The following is an 18,976-nucleotide window of genomic DNA, read 5'->3' as shown; positions in this document are numbered from 1 at the left end:
ACTTCCAATTTCTTTCTTCTTTGGAGAGAAGAATCACTGCTTCAACCACCAATTCCATACAAACAAAACTCGATAGTTTTTTTTCAGTGTAAAATGAAGAATTTTTTTCCAACTCATAGATAAAGAATAAGTATTTTATTTTAATCTATAATGTTCCAGAAAAAGTAAACTGCTATACAAGAAGACAATATTTTGGTTACCATAAATATGTGAAAAAATTTTCGAATTTTGAAAAATCGAAAAGGTAATATTTTTGTGTTTTCAAACGCGTAATTATGTGTCAAATAAATATTAATTAATTAAGAAACTCGAGTAATCAATTTTCATGATTGAGCACGTTTAAATAACTAAAATGTGGTATTTCCTGCATGAATACATCCATAGGAAGGCACGAATTGGCACAGCTATGGCTTACTCCGTTTAACGAGTCACTCCGCTTACTAAGTCATATTTTTGCTCTCCCAAGAGTGACTCATTAACGAGGTTTGACTGTATACTCTGAAAACACTATATGTTTTAAGTTTTGAACATTTATTATTAGAGTGGTATAGATAGCCGTTGGCCCAATAGATCGGCATGTCGGAAAATAGTATAATTCGTCTATCTCTGGTTTCTACATTCAAAACATAAATAAGCAGTACGAAATACATTGCACTGGGATATCAAGTTTTTAAACCTTATTTCAATTGTTCAGGCTCACGAAGGCAGAAGAAACATGGTATTAACCGATATTTCACCGTATCCGATCATTTTAAAAGCGGGGCTTGATAATTGCGGGGGGCCCCCTTAGCCCAGAAGTTTATATATTTTGTGGGAGAAGGGAATCGAAAATTTGGTAAATTAAAATCATGAAAATTCAGAATAAATGAAAAATTAATGAAAATGAAATAATGAAGAAATTATTCCAGTATTCAGAATGAATACAAGAAAGCATTCATTGGCGTACGCAAAGGGGACTTTTGGGGTTCAACCCCCCCCCCCCCCCCCCGAGACAAGATTATAGTGTTATTTTGCAGGGAAAAACGTAAACCCCCATCCTCAGAGGGGAAAAAAGTCTGAACACCCCCCCCCCCTCCCGAGAAAATTCTGCAGACGCCTATGCATGAAACAATTCCAGTGTTCATCAAAATTCAGAATAAAGGAAAGAAATGATCCCACCACCAATGAATATTCAGGATAAAATGCAAGAAATTATTTCAGCGTCTATCATATTTCAGAATAAATGAAGGAAATACTTTTATAATTGATGAAAATTCAGAATAAATATAAGAAATAATTGAAGAAAAACTGATGAAAATTTAGAATTCTAAAGGTGATGAAAGTTCGGAAAATTCCAGAATTACTTCTTTCTAGATGGAAATGCAGAATTCCAGAATTTATGAAAGATATTATTGTGGCTGTAAGGGCCTCAAAACGCGGGGTTCCACCTGTCGCACACCCACTAACGGCGGCTCTGACTGAGCCCCAGGGTACGGAGTTTCACGACAATTATAATCAATCAAACAAAATAAAAAAGAGTGTCTGCTTTCTTTGAGAACATTTGATCTCACATGCTATTTGATTGTGCTGCGAAATTATGACATTGATTTGGGGGCACGAATGGTGTACATTCGATCTGATTTCAAATAGTGTATGTATATTTGGTGGTTTTTATTTCGATGAGGTTCTCTTTAAACAAAATCGAACCATTCGTAAACCAAGGTTTGACTTTCAGTGGCGTATTTACGGAGTGGGGATCAGTGAGTAGCCGACAGACTGAGGGACCAAGGTCAGCGACTTACCTAGAGTGTGCGGAAGAATATGAATGACCTGGAGTGTGTAAAAGCATGTGAATGACGTAAAGAGCGATCTAGAGCGCGTGCAAGCATGTGAAGGACCAAAAAAATGACAGCTGTGTAAACGTGTAAATGATCAAAAGAGTGACCGATAAAACAAAGGAACCGTGTCAGTGATCGACCAAAAGAGTGGCCTAGGGCAGTGTTTCTCAACCGCCGGGTCCTGGCATCAGTCAAACAGGGCGGTGATTGATTCATCGTTTAATTTTTCCCCATTCATTTCCCATTAGTTGTGCTTTTGACCGGGCCTTCCACTAGAAAAAAAAAACTCAACCGGGCCGCGAGCATCCAAAGGTTGAGGACCACTGGCCTAGGGCATATGCAAGTATTTGCGTGGCCTAAAGAGTGTGCAAGCATGTGAGTGACCAAAAGCGTGACAGAGACACAGGTATATTTGCAGGGGGGGGGGGAGCATAAGCGGAGATAGACTTGGAGGTCTGGGGGAGCACGATGATGATGATGATGTCAGTTCATATATGCATATATACATTAGATCAGTCAACTTCACCTTTGACGATGGGGGGAAGGGGGCATTGCCCCCCCCATCGGCAAAACCTTAAATGCCTCCCCCCCCCCGTTGACTTTTAGTTGGCAAGCTCTCGTTATCCCTTTTTTTTCTCGTAAAAATATGGTCAACTGAGCTATATTAAGACACTGTAATCTCTTGTTGTGTGTGTGATTTCATGCTGCCATCTATATTTCAAATTCTGAACGAAGAAGAGTTTTTCAAAAATTTACGATATTGCAGGAACTAAAGTTTTAAAAAATTATCCTTAAGCCGGGTTTTCCTAGGAATAGGTTTGTTGCGCAGCGTGAACCGAATTAGACTATTTAGAAACGTGTTACATAATCACGCTACGCGTTTGTGTTTTCCTAGCGAGGCTCATCAGTTCAGGGCCTCATATAAGGTATATGGCTTTGGCATCAGCTACTCTGTCGTCTGCATGCTCCGGTTTGAAGGGAAGGAAAAGAAAACACATAAGAGTGAAGAGAATATCGGCAAAACGCGCGGCGCACGACGCATTTGACTCCTTCAGAAGCAGTCGGCCGATCACGCCCGACGTAAAGCTCTGTCGTCAGGCGTATTGCGCTCTGTAGGAAAACAGTCATGCTGCTTTTCTTACTGGTGAGTGGACGGCGTGTCGCGCTGAGCGAACCACTTTGCGTGCGGCACAGGAAACCTGCTCCTAGGGAAACCCGGCTTTAGGCCCCTGTATTTGATATCAGCAGAGAAGAAGAAAAAAATTAAAACTGGATATTTTTTTAGAAAAATGTCCTGTGTCTGGTGAAGTATCGGGTAATATGGTCAAGATATCGTTTCGAATTTTTGCTGTCAGCTGATCTGGCAACACATCTGTCTTCTTTTCTTTCCTCCTTCTTCAAGGTTGGGTTAACTAGAACTGGAAGAAAAAAAAATTTATAATATTATTGTCTTTTTTTGTTTTTTTTCTTAACAATAGTGTGTGTGACAGGATCTCAGAATCTAATTTATTCTCCAGAATACTAGATAGTCTCGGTGAGTTTTCAGTGGTGATTTTATTTCCTCAAAGATACATCCAATACATTGAAAAATATGCCTCTAATTTAATTATTTCAGAATACTATTCGTGAAAATCCGTTCAAAAATATGTTACCATATTTAGTTGATCCAAAGAAAATATTGCGTTGTTTATTGATTTACTTTGGCGATCAAGCGCGAAATGAAACATGCCCTTGAAATTATTTCTCGGTAAAAAATCAATATTTATTTGTTCATTTCCATTTCTTTCTAAGCTCTTTTTATATCCTTTATTCTTTTAGAGTCCGTGCTGCGAGAGGTAAGCGAATCAGTCCATGAATTTTGAATTGGAGTTGTTGTGTTTGTTTTGGGTGTTAAGACTCCCAACTAATGAAAGCCATTGTTAGGTTATTGATTGCATTAATGTGATTTCCATGTGTATTTGGAAACGGATTTATTGTTTTGCTCCCTTCTCTCACTCTGGTCTTATTTTCATTAACCGATTATTTCCCTTGCTTGCATGCTTTCTAGCTCACTCGTTTGGTCGCCCGCTCACGTAGTACCTTGCTCATTATGTCACCCTTTCCATCACTCACTCACCTGATTCATCACTCGTTTAGCTGCTTACATGCTTGTACACCACAAAGCAGAATGTGGCAAAATCTGTGACGTACTTTGCAGAACAATTAGCGCTACTGCAGACAATTTGGAAGAATTTTAATTTGCAAAAAAACACTATTACATGTATGGGGATTTTTACTGCATAACATTTCCAGTCAGCTGAGGGTTCGTCGCAGAACAGTGCTAAACATTCTGGTTTGGGGCTTGTACACTTGTTGCAGTTTCTCGCATGCTTCCACACTTTATAGCTCATTCTTTTGGTCACTCACTCACCTAGTACCTTGCTCACTATGTCACACTTTTGGTCACTCGCTCACCTGATCCATCACCCTTTTTGTTGCTTACATGTGTATGCTCATTTGGTTGCTCACATGCTTCCATACTTTCTAGATTTTTTTTTTTTTGTTTGATTTTTCACTCACTTAGTACCTTGCTCACTATGTCACACTTTTAGTCACTCACTCACCTATCACTCTTTTGGTTGCTCACATGTGTATGCTCTCCAAGTAAACTCGTTTGGTTGCTCGCCTGCGTGCCCTCTCTAAGTACACTCATTCGGTTGCTTACATATTTGAATATTGGTTTCTGTCGCTCACATGTTCCCACACTTTCTAGCTCTTTTTTTTTTTCTTTTTTTTTTTTGTCTCTTCACTCATCTAGTACCTTACTCACTATGTCAAACTTTTAGTCATTCGCTCACCTGATCCATTGCTATTTTGGTTGCTCGCTGAAATAGTCCCTCACTTGCCAGGTCACTCACATTATTGCAAACTCTAGGTCACTCTTTTTTGTTACTCACATGCATGTACACTTGCTAGGTCATCTATTGTCATCTGTCTTTTTGGTTGCTCACATGCTTCTGCACACTCTAGGTAATTATTTTGGTCACTCACCTATTATCCCACTTTATAGGTCGCTCACTGTGACCTAGTCCCTATACCTCTAGGAAGAAGCAGATTTGTGGTTTTGCCGCACTTCTCCCATTCTACTCTAATTTTCTCCACCACCCCCTTCCTCAAATTTGCCTTCCTGAACTACAGCCCCACTTAGTTCCCCCCAGAAATTTGTATCATTTAAATGGACTTTTCAACTAACTTCCTGTAATCTGGCATGCCCTGGTCTGATGTACCAGATAAGCGAGAGTCTACAATATTCATATTTATAGTCCCATAATTATCATAATGTAATTTATAAGTTCTTAAAAAAAACCATAATTAGAGAAAATAGCCTATTCTAGTTGTTAATTCACCATGGCTGTGATTTGTCTAGCCCAGTCTCAATTTTAATATAGTTATTTATTGTGCATCAAAGGTTATGTGATGTAATGTAATTTGATGTTATATGTTATATTTTGTTTTGGTTCTAAACTCTTTTTTTTTCCCCTGGTTTTCAGGTATACTATGAACATATATGATAGGTGATTTCCAGTCCTTTTGTCAGCCATGCCTAAGAAATTCGGAAACAACACTAAGTCGGCAGAAGCTCGATCCAGAAAAGAAGCCGTAAAAATAGCCGAGAAAGAGAAGAAAGAAAGAGAAGCAGAAGATGCCCTGTGGAAAGATGAGGACAAACACATTTTGCGCAAGCAGCAGAGAAAGGTTTGTTCTTCCCTTGGTTTTGGTAGTTTTCGTGAATTCAGAATTCAGTCTGGTTGTGTTTTCTAATAATAAATTTGATTCCATGGTGAAAATCTTTGTAATAAGGTTGGTGGATATGCTGCTTACAATATTGATCTTTTTTTTATGTAGGCTATAGTTTTCGGCTAGTTGAAGACCCTGGAAATGGAAAATACGCACTGCAGGGTCTCCCACTTTAACTAGTTTTTTTACTAAATCCTGTCAATAAGGGTTTATGTAACTTTTTTAAAAGGAAGATGGAATCGTTGATATATTGCCAAATAATGCAAATGTTCTAGAATGCAATTAATGATTCTACCAAAGTAGAAATTGCGTCGTTTTTCTGGTTATTCGGGGGTGTATGTGGATTATTTGGTTTGTTACTTTTCCTTTTGGTTAGTTTGAGGCCACAAAAACCCATGTTATGCCAATATTTTGAGTAGTCGTTAAAAACTTCTGTCTGGATGGAAAAAATAATTTTTAAATGCTAACCAACTACTTAATGGTCTTCGAAAGTAAGTAACATTCTAGAGATGTAAAATTCTCAAGAATAATCTTTAGGAGAATATTCTCTGGAAGGACAACTATTCAAAATAACTTGAGAATATTCTTATTATTGTCAATGAAAATATTTTCCAGTTATTTGTAGAGCCTAATAATCCTTCTAGAGAACTTCTCAAGAATACTTATAATAATGCGTATTATAATATTCTTTATGAATAATTTGGAAATACATATTCTCATCAAGAATAATATTTTCGTTGCTGAGTGAATATGGTTTGGCTCGAGTCAATCTTATAAGATAGCGAAATAATGTTATGGGGAAAAAATTTTAATTTAAAAAATAAATTTTCGAGTGATTTTATTTTTATTGTGCTATGACCATGTTGTCTGAAGGGGGACACCCCACCCCCGTCATACTTTTTCTAATTTTTTGAGTGGGAGCCTGACACTATCATCCCAAACACATAATATATTCCTCTTGCTGTCTTTTTCTCGTCTGATTTTATTATGTTGTAGAAATGTCTATTCATTTTCTTAAACTTTAAAAAAAAATCCCTATGTTGGCAGGACGAGAAAGATAAAAAGAAGCAAGACTTGATGGAAAAGAAAATTGCAAACAAAGTGGCTTACGAAGAAGAAATGAGCAACATCAAGTCAGCTAAGCCGTTGCCAACAAAACTGACTAGAGCTGAAATATCTGCAACCCTTGAGAAAGCTCAAGGTATTGTATATTTTTACTGCATAGATGCCAACGCTTTCTGTTTACCCAGGAACCTGATTTTTTTTAAGCCTTGTTAAAATCGTCTGGTCAGAAAACAGATTTATACAATTTTTTGTATCTTTAAAGAAAAATCCCTAAAAGTCCTCAAATTCACTTGAATGAAAAATTCCTGAAGAAAATACTCTTTTAGTTCTTGCAATTCCAAGCCGACAACGTTTCCTCATTGAAAAATATGGGACATTTTAGGATTTCAAGTACACGAAATTGGAAATTGTCACTAAATATGTTACCATATACTGCCTGTTAGTCCAGTGGTTAGGTTGCTAGCCTATGACTGTGCAAGTCTGTGTTTGGTTCCCTGTTTGACATGGATGTCTATACTAATACTAATAAATTCCCTGGACAGAGAGAGATCTTACTGATCTCTTGGGAATATGTGATAACATTATTATTATTAAATATGATGCCATAAACAAGCAGTTACCAATTATTGCTAATATCGCTGAAAAATCACCAATGGCTGGAAATAGTGCTACTGCAAATTGAAATGGATTAAAATGAATTCTATGAAAAAAACAATGTTTATTGTGACAAATATATGAGATAATATTCAGAAATATGGTCATAATTTTCGTTCATAAGATGGAAAAATAATTTTAATGTTTGATTTTTTTTCAGTGAAGGAATAAAAAATTCATGTAGACTTCATTGGAAATACAGAGAAAAAATAATAGAACATTTTTATAGTTTTAAAAATTTGGACGGAAAGCGGGTCATATGGTCACTGCAATCCCCAAAAAATCCCCAGTTTTTCCCCTTTAGTTGTATAAAAAAATTTATTTGTTGCAAAATATTTCTCATCATATAATAAACAGCAGACATTTTTTCACGTCTGGGAATCTGCACCTTTGCTGTTAATGTGGAACCCAAACAACATAAATATTTCTCAGATTAGATATTTTTCTTGCAATATCGATAAAACATTTCACAGCTTTGGTTCCATTCATAGCGTACGCTGCTCAGGCTAGATTGTCTAGTGACAATCTCACAGTCATAGCTTTTGCTACCACAGAACCGGGAGGGAGGAATCGTTACATATGTTACTGATGTATAAGCTGGCCTCTTCCGTGCCGTCCTTTATGACAACCAAAACTGTGCAAAAAAATTAAACCTTGTGTGTGAGCTAACTTTTAAGAATTGACATATTTTAGCAAGAAAAAAATGTTTGACACCATGACAATGTTTTCCAATAGAATCAATGACTACAGTCTCTTTTGCCATATATATCCCCCAAAGCAGAATGTTTTGCATTGTTCTGCAACAAGCCCTCTGACAACTGGAAATGTTGTGCCATAAACATCACGTTTTTTTTCTCTGCACTTTTGTTGAAATTCTTCCAGATTGTTCTGTGATGTATGTTGCAGATTTCGACATATTCTACTTTACGGTCTTGTGCACATTTCAGCTTGCACCAATTCGTTAGAAGTTCTGCAGAGGAATGTGGGCAAGGTGTGTGTGTGTGTGGACTAGTAGTTCTTGATGACCTTCCTGGATATTTTTTTAATCACCGGAACTTCGATTTCCATGACTGTTTGACCTTTGTTAACATGCCAAAGCTGCTAAATCTCCTGAATTTCAACTATGATTGAAAAACTCCCTACTTTTGGGATTAAAAAAATTTCTTCGCCTTTCTCCCTCCCCACCCCCAAAAAAATTGGCACCACATACATAAAGTAAATTGTTGACATGGCATGAAATCACAAAAAAAAATTTAGGGAAGGGAAAGACAAAATTCACTAAACAATCATGTTAGTTTTGTTTCTTGGTGGTTGAATAGATGCAGTGAACGTTTATCAGGTGACTTTATGTCCCATTTTTGGCCCCTGGTGGCAATTTTTTTGGCTAATGATCTTGATTTGAATGTGGTAATGACAAGTAATTGTTACCACCTACTGTTAGGCAATGTCAGAAGGTATATGAGATCATGTTACTGTAGAAATTTTATGAATATCATTGATATTATGCAAATTATGGGTGGGAAATTATTGTCCCACTGCCCATTTAGCACAACATGCTACATCGTATGAGCAATGAGATAATAATTTCCCACTTTGTATCTATATAAAAAAAATCAAGTGAATGAAACAAAATTTTAGTTTAAATTGAAGTTATACAGTCGAATCATGTTATAACGAACTCCAAGAGACCGGAGAAATCACTTAGAAAAACCTGGAATTTCTTTATAACTATTATCCCTATGCAAACTTATCTGGGAGATTAGAAGAGCATTCATTATAACAAGATTTTCACTATAACGGTATTCAACTGCATATGAAATTGCCTCATTCTTTGGTATTAAAGAAACCTAATACACAAAATGAAATGCACAAAGAATTAATGAATATCAGACTTGGGCACTGTGAAAAGGAGCAAAAAACAAAACAAACTTTACATAGAGCTACATCATATTTATTACAAATCATATTGCTCCTTTTTTGTTTGGCATTTGTGCTGAAGAATGCACAGCACCGATATTTATCAATACTAAATTGGTACATGTGATCCTACATCTGATAGAAACAATTTATTTTTGATCACAGGCCTCCCATCAGGATTATTTCACTTCTTATAAAGTCCTTATAAGGGTACATAACCAGGGCTTTTTTGCTGCAAAATGTGCTTATCAATTCGTTTGCTTTTATTGAACAGAACTGTTAATGACATGAGTTTCTAATGGTTATGAGTAGAGCCCGGATTATATGCACTAAAAAAGTGGCAAAATATGCTCTAAAAATATGCACTTGAAAATGCAAAAATATGCACTTAAAATGCCAAAATATGCACTGAAAATCCCAAAATATTCATTAAACCACCCCAGAATAGCACTAGAAATCTTGAAAAAGTCTGATATATGTACAAAAAAATGAGAAAATATGCATTAAAAAAATCACCATGCAAAAAAAACAGATGTGTTTTTAAAAGGCATCTTTTCTATTTCTTAGTGTATTTCATTTACATATATATTTCATTTACAAAAAATATTCTAATATAATATTTTGCATATTATATTGCATATCCAAATAACTTCTACATATTTTTTATTCAAGCATTTTTTAATTTTTAGTTTGCAGTAGCTGCTCAATAACGAAAATAGCAGTAACAAAAGAATTTCGACACTATTTCTGAAAAAAAATTAACACTTTGCCATATCTCTAGAAATAGCCTTACAATAAAACAGTTAATGCTCATAAAATACTTTATAAATATGTATCAATTCACTAAATTTCACCTGCGGGGAAAAAACCGATGTTATGAAAATATTATGAACAATATTTATTTGAAAAATTATAAATAAAAAAAATTTAATGAGCTTAAATAAACCTTCAAAAATATGCACTTATACTGAAAATTCTTTGATTTTATGCATTTATATGCATTAATGCTAAAAAAGGCCAAAATATGCAAATGCATATGCGTATAATCCGGGCTCTAGTTATGAGTGTAGTTATTTTCTGTTTGACCTTCTCTTTATAGAGCTTAATTTCCCTATTACTTGAGGCTCATGCATTGGGCAGATGCCTTTCAATGAGGTAGAATCTATGCACGCAATGATAAAGGAATTACTGACTATAACATATTTTGCCATAACATTTAATGATAATAATTAAAAAAACAACAACAAAATCATAAATTATGACACATTGCTGACAAAAAAAATTAGGAATGTACAATTAAAACTCTGTCATTGTTATTTTAAAACTCTATTTTGAGCAAAATTTTCAACGTCATCAAGAACACGAACGCCAAGATTAATATCCAGCTTCTTACCAGTAACAAGTGAACCAGTGGAATATATATATACTTCCTACTTTCATGAAAAACTTTCATTATAGGTGGGAAATGTATCTTGTATCAATAAAATGCTTCCATCTATAAACAATATTCCCAACTTCATACATCACAGGAAAAAATAGTAAATTTCAGTAATTACTTTAATATTCGATGGTGGTAAATTATTATCCCAAAGACCTATAAAAGGTTAATGCCAGGCTCGTAGCGAGAAATTTCATTCGGAGGGGGGCCATTTTCATTTCGGGGGGGGGGGGGATCAAAGTGATAGAACAATAGATTTGGCCATCTTTATCCCTTTTTTTATCGTTTTCTCACATTTCAGTGGGGGGACCAGACCCCCCCCCCCAAGTCCTTCCCCCTTGCTACGGCCTTGGTTAATGTGCACTTATGTGGAACTGGCAGAGGCATATGCAAGACCTACTTTTCTTGTGGGAGGGGGATCTTGTTGGATTGGAGGTGGGCTATTTTCCAAAAAATGTGAGTTACTAACAGTCAAAGAATTTTAAATCAACAGAAATTGATTGGAAAGCACCTAAAAATTATTTTCTCGATTTTTATACTCTTAGGGGTGGGGGAACATGCTCTTCCCAACATATGCCTCTTAAAAGGGGGAGTTCATGAAAAAAAAATATGTTCATTATAAATTGTACAGGAGAGTTTGATATTTTTTTCAGGCAGTAATGCTACACTTGATTCATTAGCATTTTGCATTAAGTGTTTGTTATTACTCAAACTGTCAATAACATTATCATCAACCTTACAGCACCAGAGAAAGCTAAGAATGTGGAAATAACAGAAGCTCCTCTCGAAGAAAATGTGAACAGATTGCAAGTTGACGGAGAGGAAGCTCGTACTATTGAAGATGCTCTATCTCTTCTCAGGTAAGTTTTGAATGTTGATGTTCGTATCACGCACTGAACTTGATTGTGGTTTTTGTTTTTGACTACCTTTTTTAAAATTGTAATAGTTGCCTGGTGTCACATTTTTATTGCTAAAAAGTTGAATGTTTTTTTCACAGTGATCACGGGATAATAGCTTGTTCAAAATTTTATTTAATGTTTGTTAAAGTCTGGTAGGATACCACACCAAAGTAACGCATTCTTTAATTGTTACTTTCATATGTTTACCTCATTATGAGGATAATACCAGTCATGTGAATTCACCGCAAATCTTGTGTGTTATACAAGAAACAACTCAAAGGTTTTTTATTCAAAAATTTGATTAATGGTATCGCACTCGCCAATTCGTGTTCAATTGTGGGTTGTTTTTTTTTTGGAACATTTACTTATTTTCTTATTCATTCATACCATATTGCAAAGTGCACAGACTGCTGGTCTCTCAAAGTGTTACATAGCATTTCTTTTTATAATTTAATTGCTGCATCCAAATCTGAAAATCTTTTTCTTTATGTGGGGGAGGATAGAAAACGCTGCATAGTGTGTGTGAGCTCCTGCTAATACTAAACCACATATGCATCTAGTGAAGAATTCCTCATAGGAATTTCTAATTGGTATATGCCTGCAAGCAGGGTTGTGTTTTTGACATGGCAAGTGTCAAAAACTGGTTTAAACCATCAAAAAATGTCGAAAACTATCAAAAACCTAAATGAATCTTTTTGGATAATATTTTAAACACAATAGGTATATAACATGATGAGAAAATTACTTTTTTTTGCACATTACAATGTTTTATTTTTAAACACTAATTTATGACGATAATTTTTTAAATTTTTCACATTGTACAAAGAGTCTAGAACAATAATTTATAATTTTATGGTTCATTTTTTTTAATTTAAACTACTGATTGCCTGTGATCAATTTACTAAGCGATATAAATAGAGCTGTTTATTCAAAATATGCATGATAGGAAATTTTGGCCTCCGGGTTTTGACCTCAGAAACCAACTCAGTATTGAAACAGTAAAAAGCATGTTGTCAATGTTGTCAAGTAGATTTTCTAACCTGACAGACATTTTAAATAACAAAAAACTTATTTTTATGCACACTGCTCAAAACAATTATGGGAGCAAGCAAAAAAGTGAAGAAAACCATGCGAGACAGCCACGTATTGGCATACAATGGATAGTACATGCGTATCAATGCGCAATACAGAAAAAAGACGTAAAAAAATTTGGAATTAAGCTTTAATTCTTTGAAAATATGGAAAAAAAATGAAAAGATGATTTAGGGCAACAATGTGGTTACATGTAAATGATAAAAAAAAGTACTGTTTAGACATGATGCATGAGTTTTAATAGGGCGTGTGGTCTCCTTGAACAGCTAAGACTGCTGCACACCTGTTTGCCATGGATACGATGAGGTTATCGATCAGACTTTGGGGAATACTGTTCCACTCCTCAAGAAGTGCAATCTGCAAGTCTCGGACAGTAACAGGCGGCCTTGGTCGCGCAGCAATAAGTTGTCCGAGCATGTCTCAAACATGCTCGATTGGATTCAGGTCAGGAGAGTACGCTGGCCATTCCATACGCTGTATTGTTTCAGCTTCAAGCATGTTCTCCACCAGACGAGCTCTATGTGGTCAGGCATTATCATCCTGGAAAACAAAGGAATCTCCAATGGCTCCAGCGTAAGGGATGACATGAGGTCGCAGTATCTCGTCTGCATACCTTCGGGCCGTCAAAGTGCCATTCCGAATGATATGCAGGTCCGTACGTCCGCCTATGCTGATTCCACCCCATACCATCCAACCAGCTCGTCTGTATTGTGACCTTTCACGAACGAATGCGGGGTTATTTCGAGTGCCCCTGTCCCTCCATACCAGAACACGTCGGGTGTCACACTCCAGACTGAATCGGGACTCGTCTGTTTGGCTCCAATCATGTTGCTCCCAATCTCGATGTTCAGCAGTCCATCTTCTTTGGGCCGCACGGTGGGGTGGCGTGGGGTCAACGGAATGCAGACCATTGGCCTACGTGCATAGAGCCCTCCCTCATGAAGCCGATTATGTACTGTTTGGCTGGACACCCTTCGTCCTGTTGCCAAGAGCAACCGTCTTTGCAGCTGTGTAGCATTCTCTGCTCTGTTTCGAGGAGCTGTTAACCGTACATACTGGTCATCAGTTGCTGCAGTGGCGCGTGGCCGACCTTGCCCTGGTCGACGTCTAACATTTCCTGTTTCTTGGAATCGATTCCACAGCCTTGCAACAACACTTCTGGCGACTCCAACAGCGTCCGCGACACTACGTTGTGTTTGCCCGGATTCCAGTCTGCCTATAACACGCCATGCCATGGATTCCGGTAAATCAAGTTGTTGAGACATCCTCAAGTCACCTTGTCTCAAAAAAAAATACTGCGCAATCAAATTTCACAGTTACGGCAGTAAATCAGACGTTTCTGCAACATCACGATTTCTGCCCTTATCTCCTTTTTCTGGTTTTTGACGTCATGAACTTTGATTTGCATATGAAGTTTTCTTCTTCCGTTTCCTGCTAGGCTTTAAATTATGGATGATTCATTTTATGTTACTTATCGGTATACGTCTTTGCGTAATTTTGTTAAAACCATGTGCTCCACTAATTGTTTTGAGCAGTGTAGCTCAAAGTTTTTTATATTTTGAATTTCTGTATGGTTACTGGGTATAGAATATCTATTTTGGTATTTTACAAGTTCTGATCTGCCCAAAATTTTATTCCACAATAAAAAATTTGTGCGCAACAGCTGTCAACACCAATTTTATTTATTTATTTTCACCTAAAAATTTCTTAGCTTTTGTGGTATAAATATTTTTAAACAGTAGGCCTATTTTAAATTGAAGCAGTATTAGACCAGACTTGGTACACAGAACACAGTTTTGCATGTTTAAAATATAGCTTCAACTGGAAAACCATTGCATTATAAATGCTAGTATGCATACCATATTGTAGTCAAACTTATTCTTACTTTTGTACTAAGAATAAGCTTCTTAAGCATCGTATTCAAGCCGTCATTGTTGAATTAAAGGACATTTCATTCCCACAATTCAATATGTAGTTTGATATTGCTAGATATGTTCTAATGTTACACGCACAATAAGGGTATTGTTTTAAGTTTCTGTGGTTATTCAATGGCTGTGGTGATCAATGATAAATCTTAATCATCTATCTGTTGTGAAGAGAGTACAGAAGAGGGCTTATATCAATACACATGTATAAGCATGTTGAAAAGATTTAAGCAGTTAGTTGATGGTTGAGAATCATCTTGAATTGAAGAATATCAGTTATTTCTATAGTTTTTCCTTCAGCTTTTATGTTATACTCTATTTAAATTGATATACTCTGTATAAGTTGTAAAAATAAGGAAAAAAAACGCACACACACATATATATAAATAATTCTGTAGAGAGCAGAAAATTATTTTACAGTCATATTTAGTATTTATTCTTTGTTTAAAACAGTCACTTTAAACATTACGTGTAATCAGTATGTGTATTTCCCACGGGAATTTTTATATTGAAAAACAATATTTGAGATTGTTGACATCAAAAACTGCCATGCGTCTAAAACCTGCCAACCCTGCCTGGAAGTATTGCATGTACAGGCATCCCTTCGCTTTACGTGATTAATTGGTGCTGCAAAATAATTGTGTATGACCAAATCGTGTGCAATGAGTTGGATTTAGCATGGGTATGATAGCAATTGGGGGGAGAGGTTCGTCAGTGCAATGAAAAAATAAAATTTAATGAATTATTCAAGCTTTCACATATACATATATATATATATTATGGTAAATGTGATAAATCTGATACCACAGAAAATATTGCTACCACAGGGAGTCCTCCATCCAGGGGTTAGTGCACCAACCTCTTGATGAGTATAAAAAACAAGCCTGCCTTTCGGAATCGGCAATAAATTGTAGGTCCCGGTTGTCTAATTAGCCCTCGTGTGCAGAAAATGACTGTGGTGTGACATCAATGATCAATCTGATTATACATAACTGCCAAGCATTTTGGTAAGTTTGTTAAATTTCCCGAAATTAATCACTTTTACTGGTGATTATGCATAGTTACCCAAGCTTCGTTCAATTCACCAATTACACTAGGACAGCGGTTCCCAAAGTGTGGATCACGCAATGAACTGCAGGGGTCACAAGAGGTCCTTCAAAATAAAAATGTCCAAATAAGAAATTCATTTTTATTTTAAAAATATAAGGAAATACATTAAAAAAACAAAATATTTATATAATATTTTCAAAAAAAATTGCCTAATTAAAACCAAGACAAGTGTTTTTAGGACAACGCATTTACTAGCAAAAAATCAGAATATCCCGGCTTTCTGGGACATATAGTCAACCTATGTAGGTATATATGTCAAAGATAAATTTTTTTGGTTAAAAGGAGGTTGTGTGTGCTTCAAAAAGTCTGGGGACCACTGCACTAGGGTATTATGCATAATCACAGCTGAAAGAGATAAATTTCGAGTATTTATCAAATTTACCAATGACGCTTGGTTATTATGCATATTTGCCAGTAATTTGCCGATCCATTGGGCAGTTAATACTTCCTGTTTAACTTCATTGTGTCCGAGCTCAAGTGTACTAACGTAACGGCAAAAAATCTGGAATCAGCCACTTTCAATTTCAATTGAGGAGATTAGACAACTACATTTTGAACACATATACCTTAGGCAGAGTTACACTATAAAAGTTGTATGAAAGTTCTTTTATAAAACTTGAAAAATGCAACTAATTAGCCTGTTGTTCACATTAGCTCGAATGTAACTGATACTCTTATTGGTTTAATTTTTCAAGTTTCATGAAAGAAGAAACTAGAGTGCAATTGTGTGTGTGAAATTATCAAACTTTTATAGTGTAATCGCGACCTTAAACACCATAAATACATTACAAATACAATACTTTCTGAAAATTCTGAGGGCAAAAAGTCATAGAAAATATTTTGCAATATTCCTGATTCGAAAGCTCCATGTTAAAAAGTCATCAATAGGTGGTGGAGTGACCCCAATCGCTCTAGAGAGGTTTGTGGGAGGAAAGCATGGAATTAAAAAATTATGCTGCCATCTGGTATAAGCTGCTAGAAAATGTTAAAATTCATATTTGATATATTAACAAAAATTAATGTTCTTTCACTCATTTTGTTTGTTTGTTTTTTTTTTTTTTTCCTCTTCTACATAGTATTGATTCTCAGAAGCTCGATCACCACCCAGAGAAGAGAATGAAAGCAGCTTACCAGGAGTTTGAAGACGTTCATTTGCCGCGGCTGAAAGCAGAGAATCCGAACCTGCGATTATCACAGCTGAAGCAAATGCTAAAAAAGGACTGGATGAAATCGCCGGATAACCCCATGAATCAAAAGCATCTCGCTTACAATGTCAAGAAATGATTCATTCTCGTTTGAGAGAGATTGCACCTTCTGTCTTTTTCTGTGTGTATATTGACATAGATTTTTGCCTATCGAGAAGGGAAACATTTGAGTAAAAAGTTTGTGTTTGCTGTAAATTGAAATGCGATTTTTTTTACCCCCCAAATGAAATTAGATTTTGATTTGTGAATTAATGCAGTATATATTGCTTGAATCTATGTTGGTACTCTTCTAGAAGTCTGTTTTATTTTCTGTAAAGAGCGTTTTTATTTACGTTCGCTGGAAAAAGGGTCAAAATGAAATGTGTTCTACTCAAAATATGAACTTATGCGCAACAAATAAAAAATAATGAATTCTGAATATGTTTATCTATATGTTATCTATCTTATTCGTGGGTGTTTAAATGAAAACTGTACAATAAATAAAGAATCCTGATTGGGGATTCTGTTCTGAATCATTTTTCTGACTCCTAAAAGCAGAGTTTTACAAGTATTGTCCTGTGAAATTCTGGAAAGTGTGCAATGCCTGCCATACCGAAAGTTAATCAACATGCATTTTCCTATTATGTAATTATATTTAGTTTCTATAAATTATATAATGTTTGGATACATTTCCTTCTACTTTTCGCTGTCAAATCTATGCTTTTTAAGTTTTTAAGCAAAATTTACAGTTTTGTCAGCCATTGCTAATGTAAGAAACGTCTCTTTCCAGACCTATAACATGATACTAACATCGCATGAAAATTTGAGCATTTACCATCTTTACTTCAAAATAGAAGCAGCACCAGGAAGCACAATTCAGAAAACATAAATACGTTAAGGTCACACATACACTCAGAAAATTCATTCTGACAGGGTTACCAGATTCGAAAACTGAGAAAGAAGGACGCCCACTCTTTTGTGTGGCATCTCTTTCCCACAGATATTTTCACCACAGATGGCGCTACTATACTGACTAAAAAAACCACCACCACCAGTTTTTCCCAATTAAAACAGAATCGCAAAAAACAAATCAACCAACAATCTGTCTCCCTCCGCTAAAAATTCATTATTCTCACCATCTGGTCAGTTTTATTGCTTCGCCTGAAGAGCAACAAGAGGTTTTTCTTAGAATTTGGTCTTTTGTTCTATTTATTGGCATTTCTGGAAGCTTCCATAGCCCCGTTAAGATCTACACTCAGAAGGTTTGTTTTTCCCTCGGAAGAGTTGCTTTTTCTGGAAGAGATTAGCCATGGGAATCAGCATTAAGTATTGCTTGCATCATGTTTTCTTTATTTCTCACACACTCACACTCATGTCAATAAAGAGAGATGTTTCAGAGTGAAAAACAAAATACTGAAGGGAAAAAAAATAAAATGCTGGAAACCCCCAAAAAGGACAACAAGAGGGTGAATTATCTAAAACAGTGATTTCCAACGTAGGCGTTAACACCCCCTTGGGGCAATGGAAAGTTCCAAGGGGGCGGTAGAAGCTACGGGTATAACATAGGATCCTATGAGTTAGATTGCATTGGGGGAAGAGGAAAAAAATTTCTGAAGGGGGCAATGGGACAAAAAAAGTTGGGGAAACTATGAGCTAAAACAGGAGGATGCCTGAAATGGCATCAAATAAGAGGACGTCTGGTAACCCTTTTCTGACATGTACCAATTCATTAGAAATTCTGTAGACAAATGTGTACGAGGTGCATATATGGTTAAGTAGTAATTCATTGCTGGAGTACCACTCTTTCTCACTGCTACGAGTTTGTTGTTCATGGGAAGTTGATATTTTTCTCAAGTGCATAATTTGATGCAGTTTGCCACAATGTCAGAAATATCTTCCCTTGTTATGATTTTGTGAATGGAAAAACATTTCTAAAAATTCTTCAGTGATGTTCATATTAGAAGAAACACACAGTCATTTAAGAGCCACGTCCATGAACACCCGAACTTTTGTGTGTCGAGCACTATTGAAAAGCAATGTACACATTTAACCAGCACCTCCTAGAGATAGGCCTCGGCACTGTTTGCCATAAACGTCA

General features: G+C 36.0%; 1 protein-coding gene across 1 annotated transcript; it reads left to right on the top strand.

Annotated features, from left to right (window-relative positions):
• The first annotated feature begins 3,224 nt into the window (after nucleotides 1-3,224).
• Nucleotides 3,225-17,317, top strand: LOC149071625 (coiled-coil domain-containing protein 124-like). Its single transcript, XM_089247773.1, has 5 exons — nucleotides 3,225-3,351; nucleotides 5,348-5,552; nucleotides 6,642-6,795; nucleotides 11,411-11,528; nucleotides 16,771-17,317. The coding sequence occupies exons 2-5, from the start codon at nucleotides 5,397-5,399 to the stop codon at nucleotides 16,976-16,978; spliced, it is 636 nt and encodes a 211-aa protein (XP_089103899.1). The 5' UTR covers nucleotides 3,225-3,351; nucleotides 5,348-5,396; the 3' UTR covers nucleotides 16,979-17,317.
• The last annotated feature ends 1,659 nt before the right edge of the window (nucleotides 17,318-18,976 follow it).

Source organism: Pholcus phalangioides, unplaced genomic scaffold, assembly GCF_987345545.1.
Source record: "Pholcus phalangioides strain wild (caught in Gottingen) unplaced genomic scaffold, Ppha-v1.0 ptg000018l_1, whole genome shotgun sequence".
NCBI classification, from domain to species: domain Eukaryota; kingdom Metazoa; phylum Arthropoda; class Arachnida; order Araneae; family Pholcidae; genus Pholcus; species Pholcus phalangioides.
This window is presented reverse-complemented; position numbering and strand designations above follow the sequence as displayed.

Excerpts from the sequence above, each read along its gene's own strand:
- LOC149071625 (XM_089247773.1), top strand. The coding sequence starts at position 5,397 with ATGCCTAAGAAATTCGGAAACAACACTAAGTCGGCAGAAGCTCGATCC. Across the intron at positions 5,553-6,641 it reads TGCGCAAGCAGCAGAGAAAG|GACGAGAAAGATAAAAAGAA; the intron begins GTTTGTTCTTCC and ends CTATGTTGGCAG. Across the intron at positions 6,796-11,410 it reads AACCCTTGAGAAAGCTCAAG|CACCAGAGAAAGCTAAGAAT; the intron begins GTATTGTATATT and ends TCAACCTTACAG.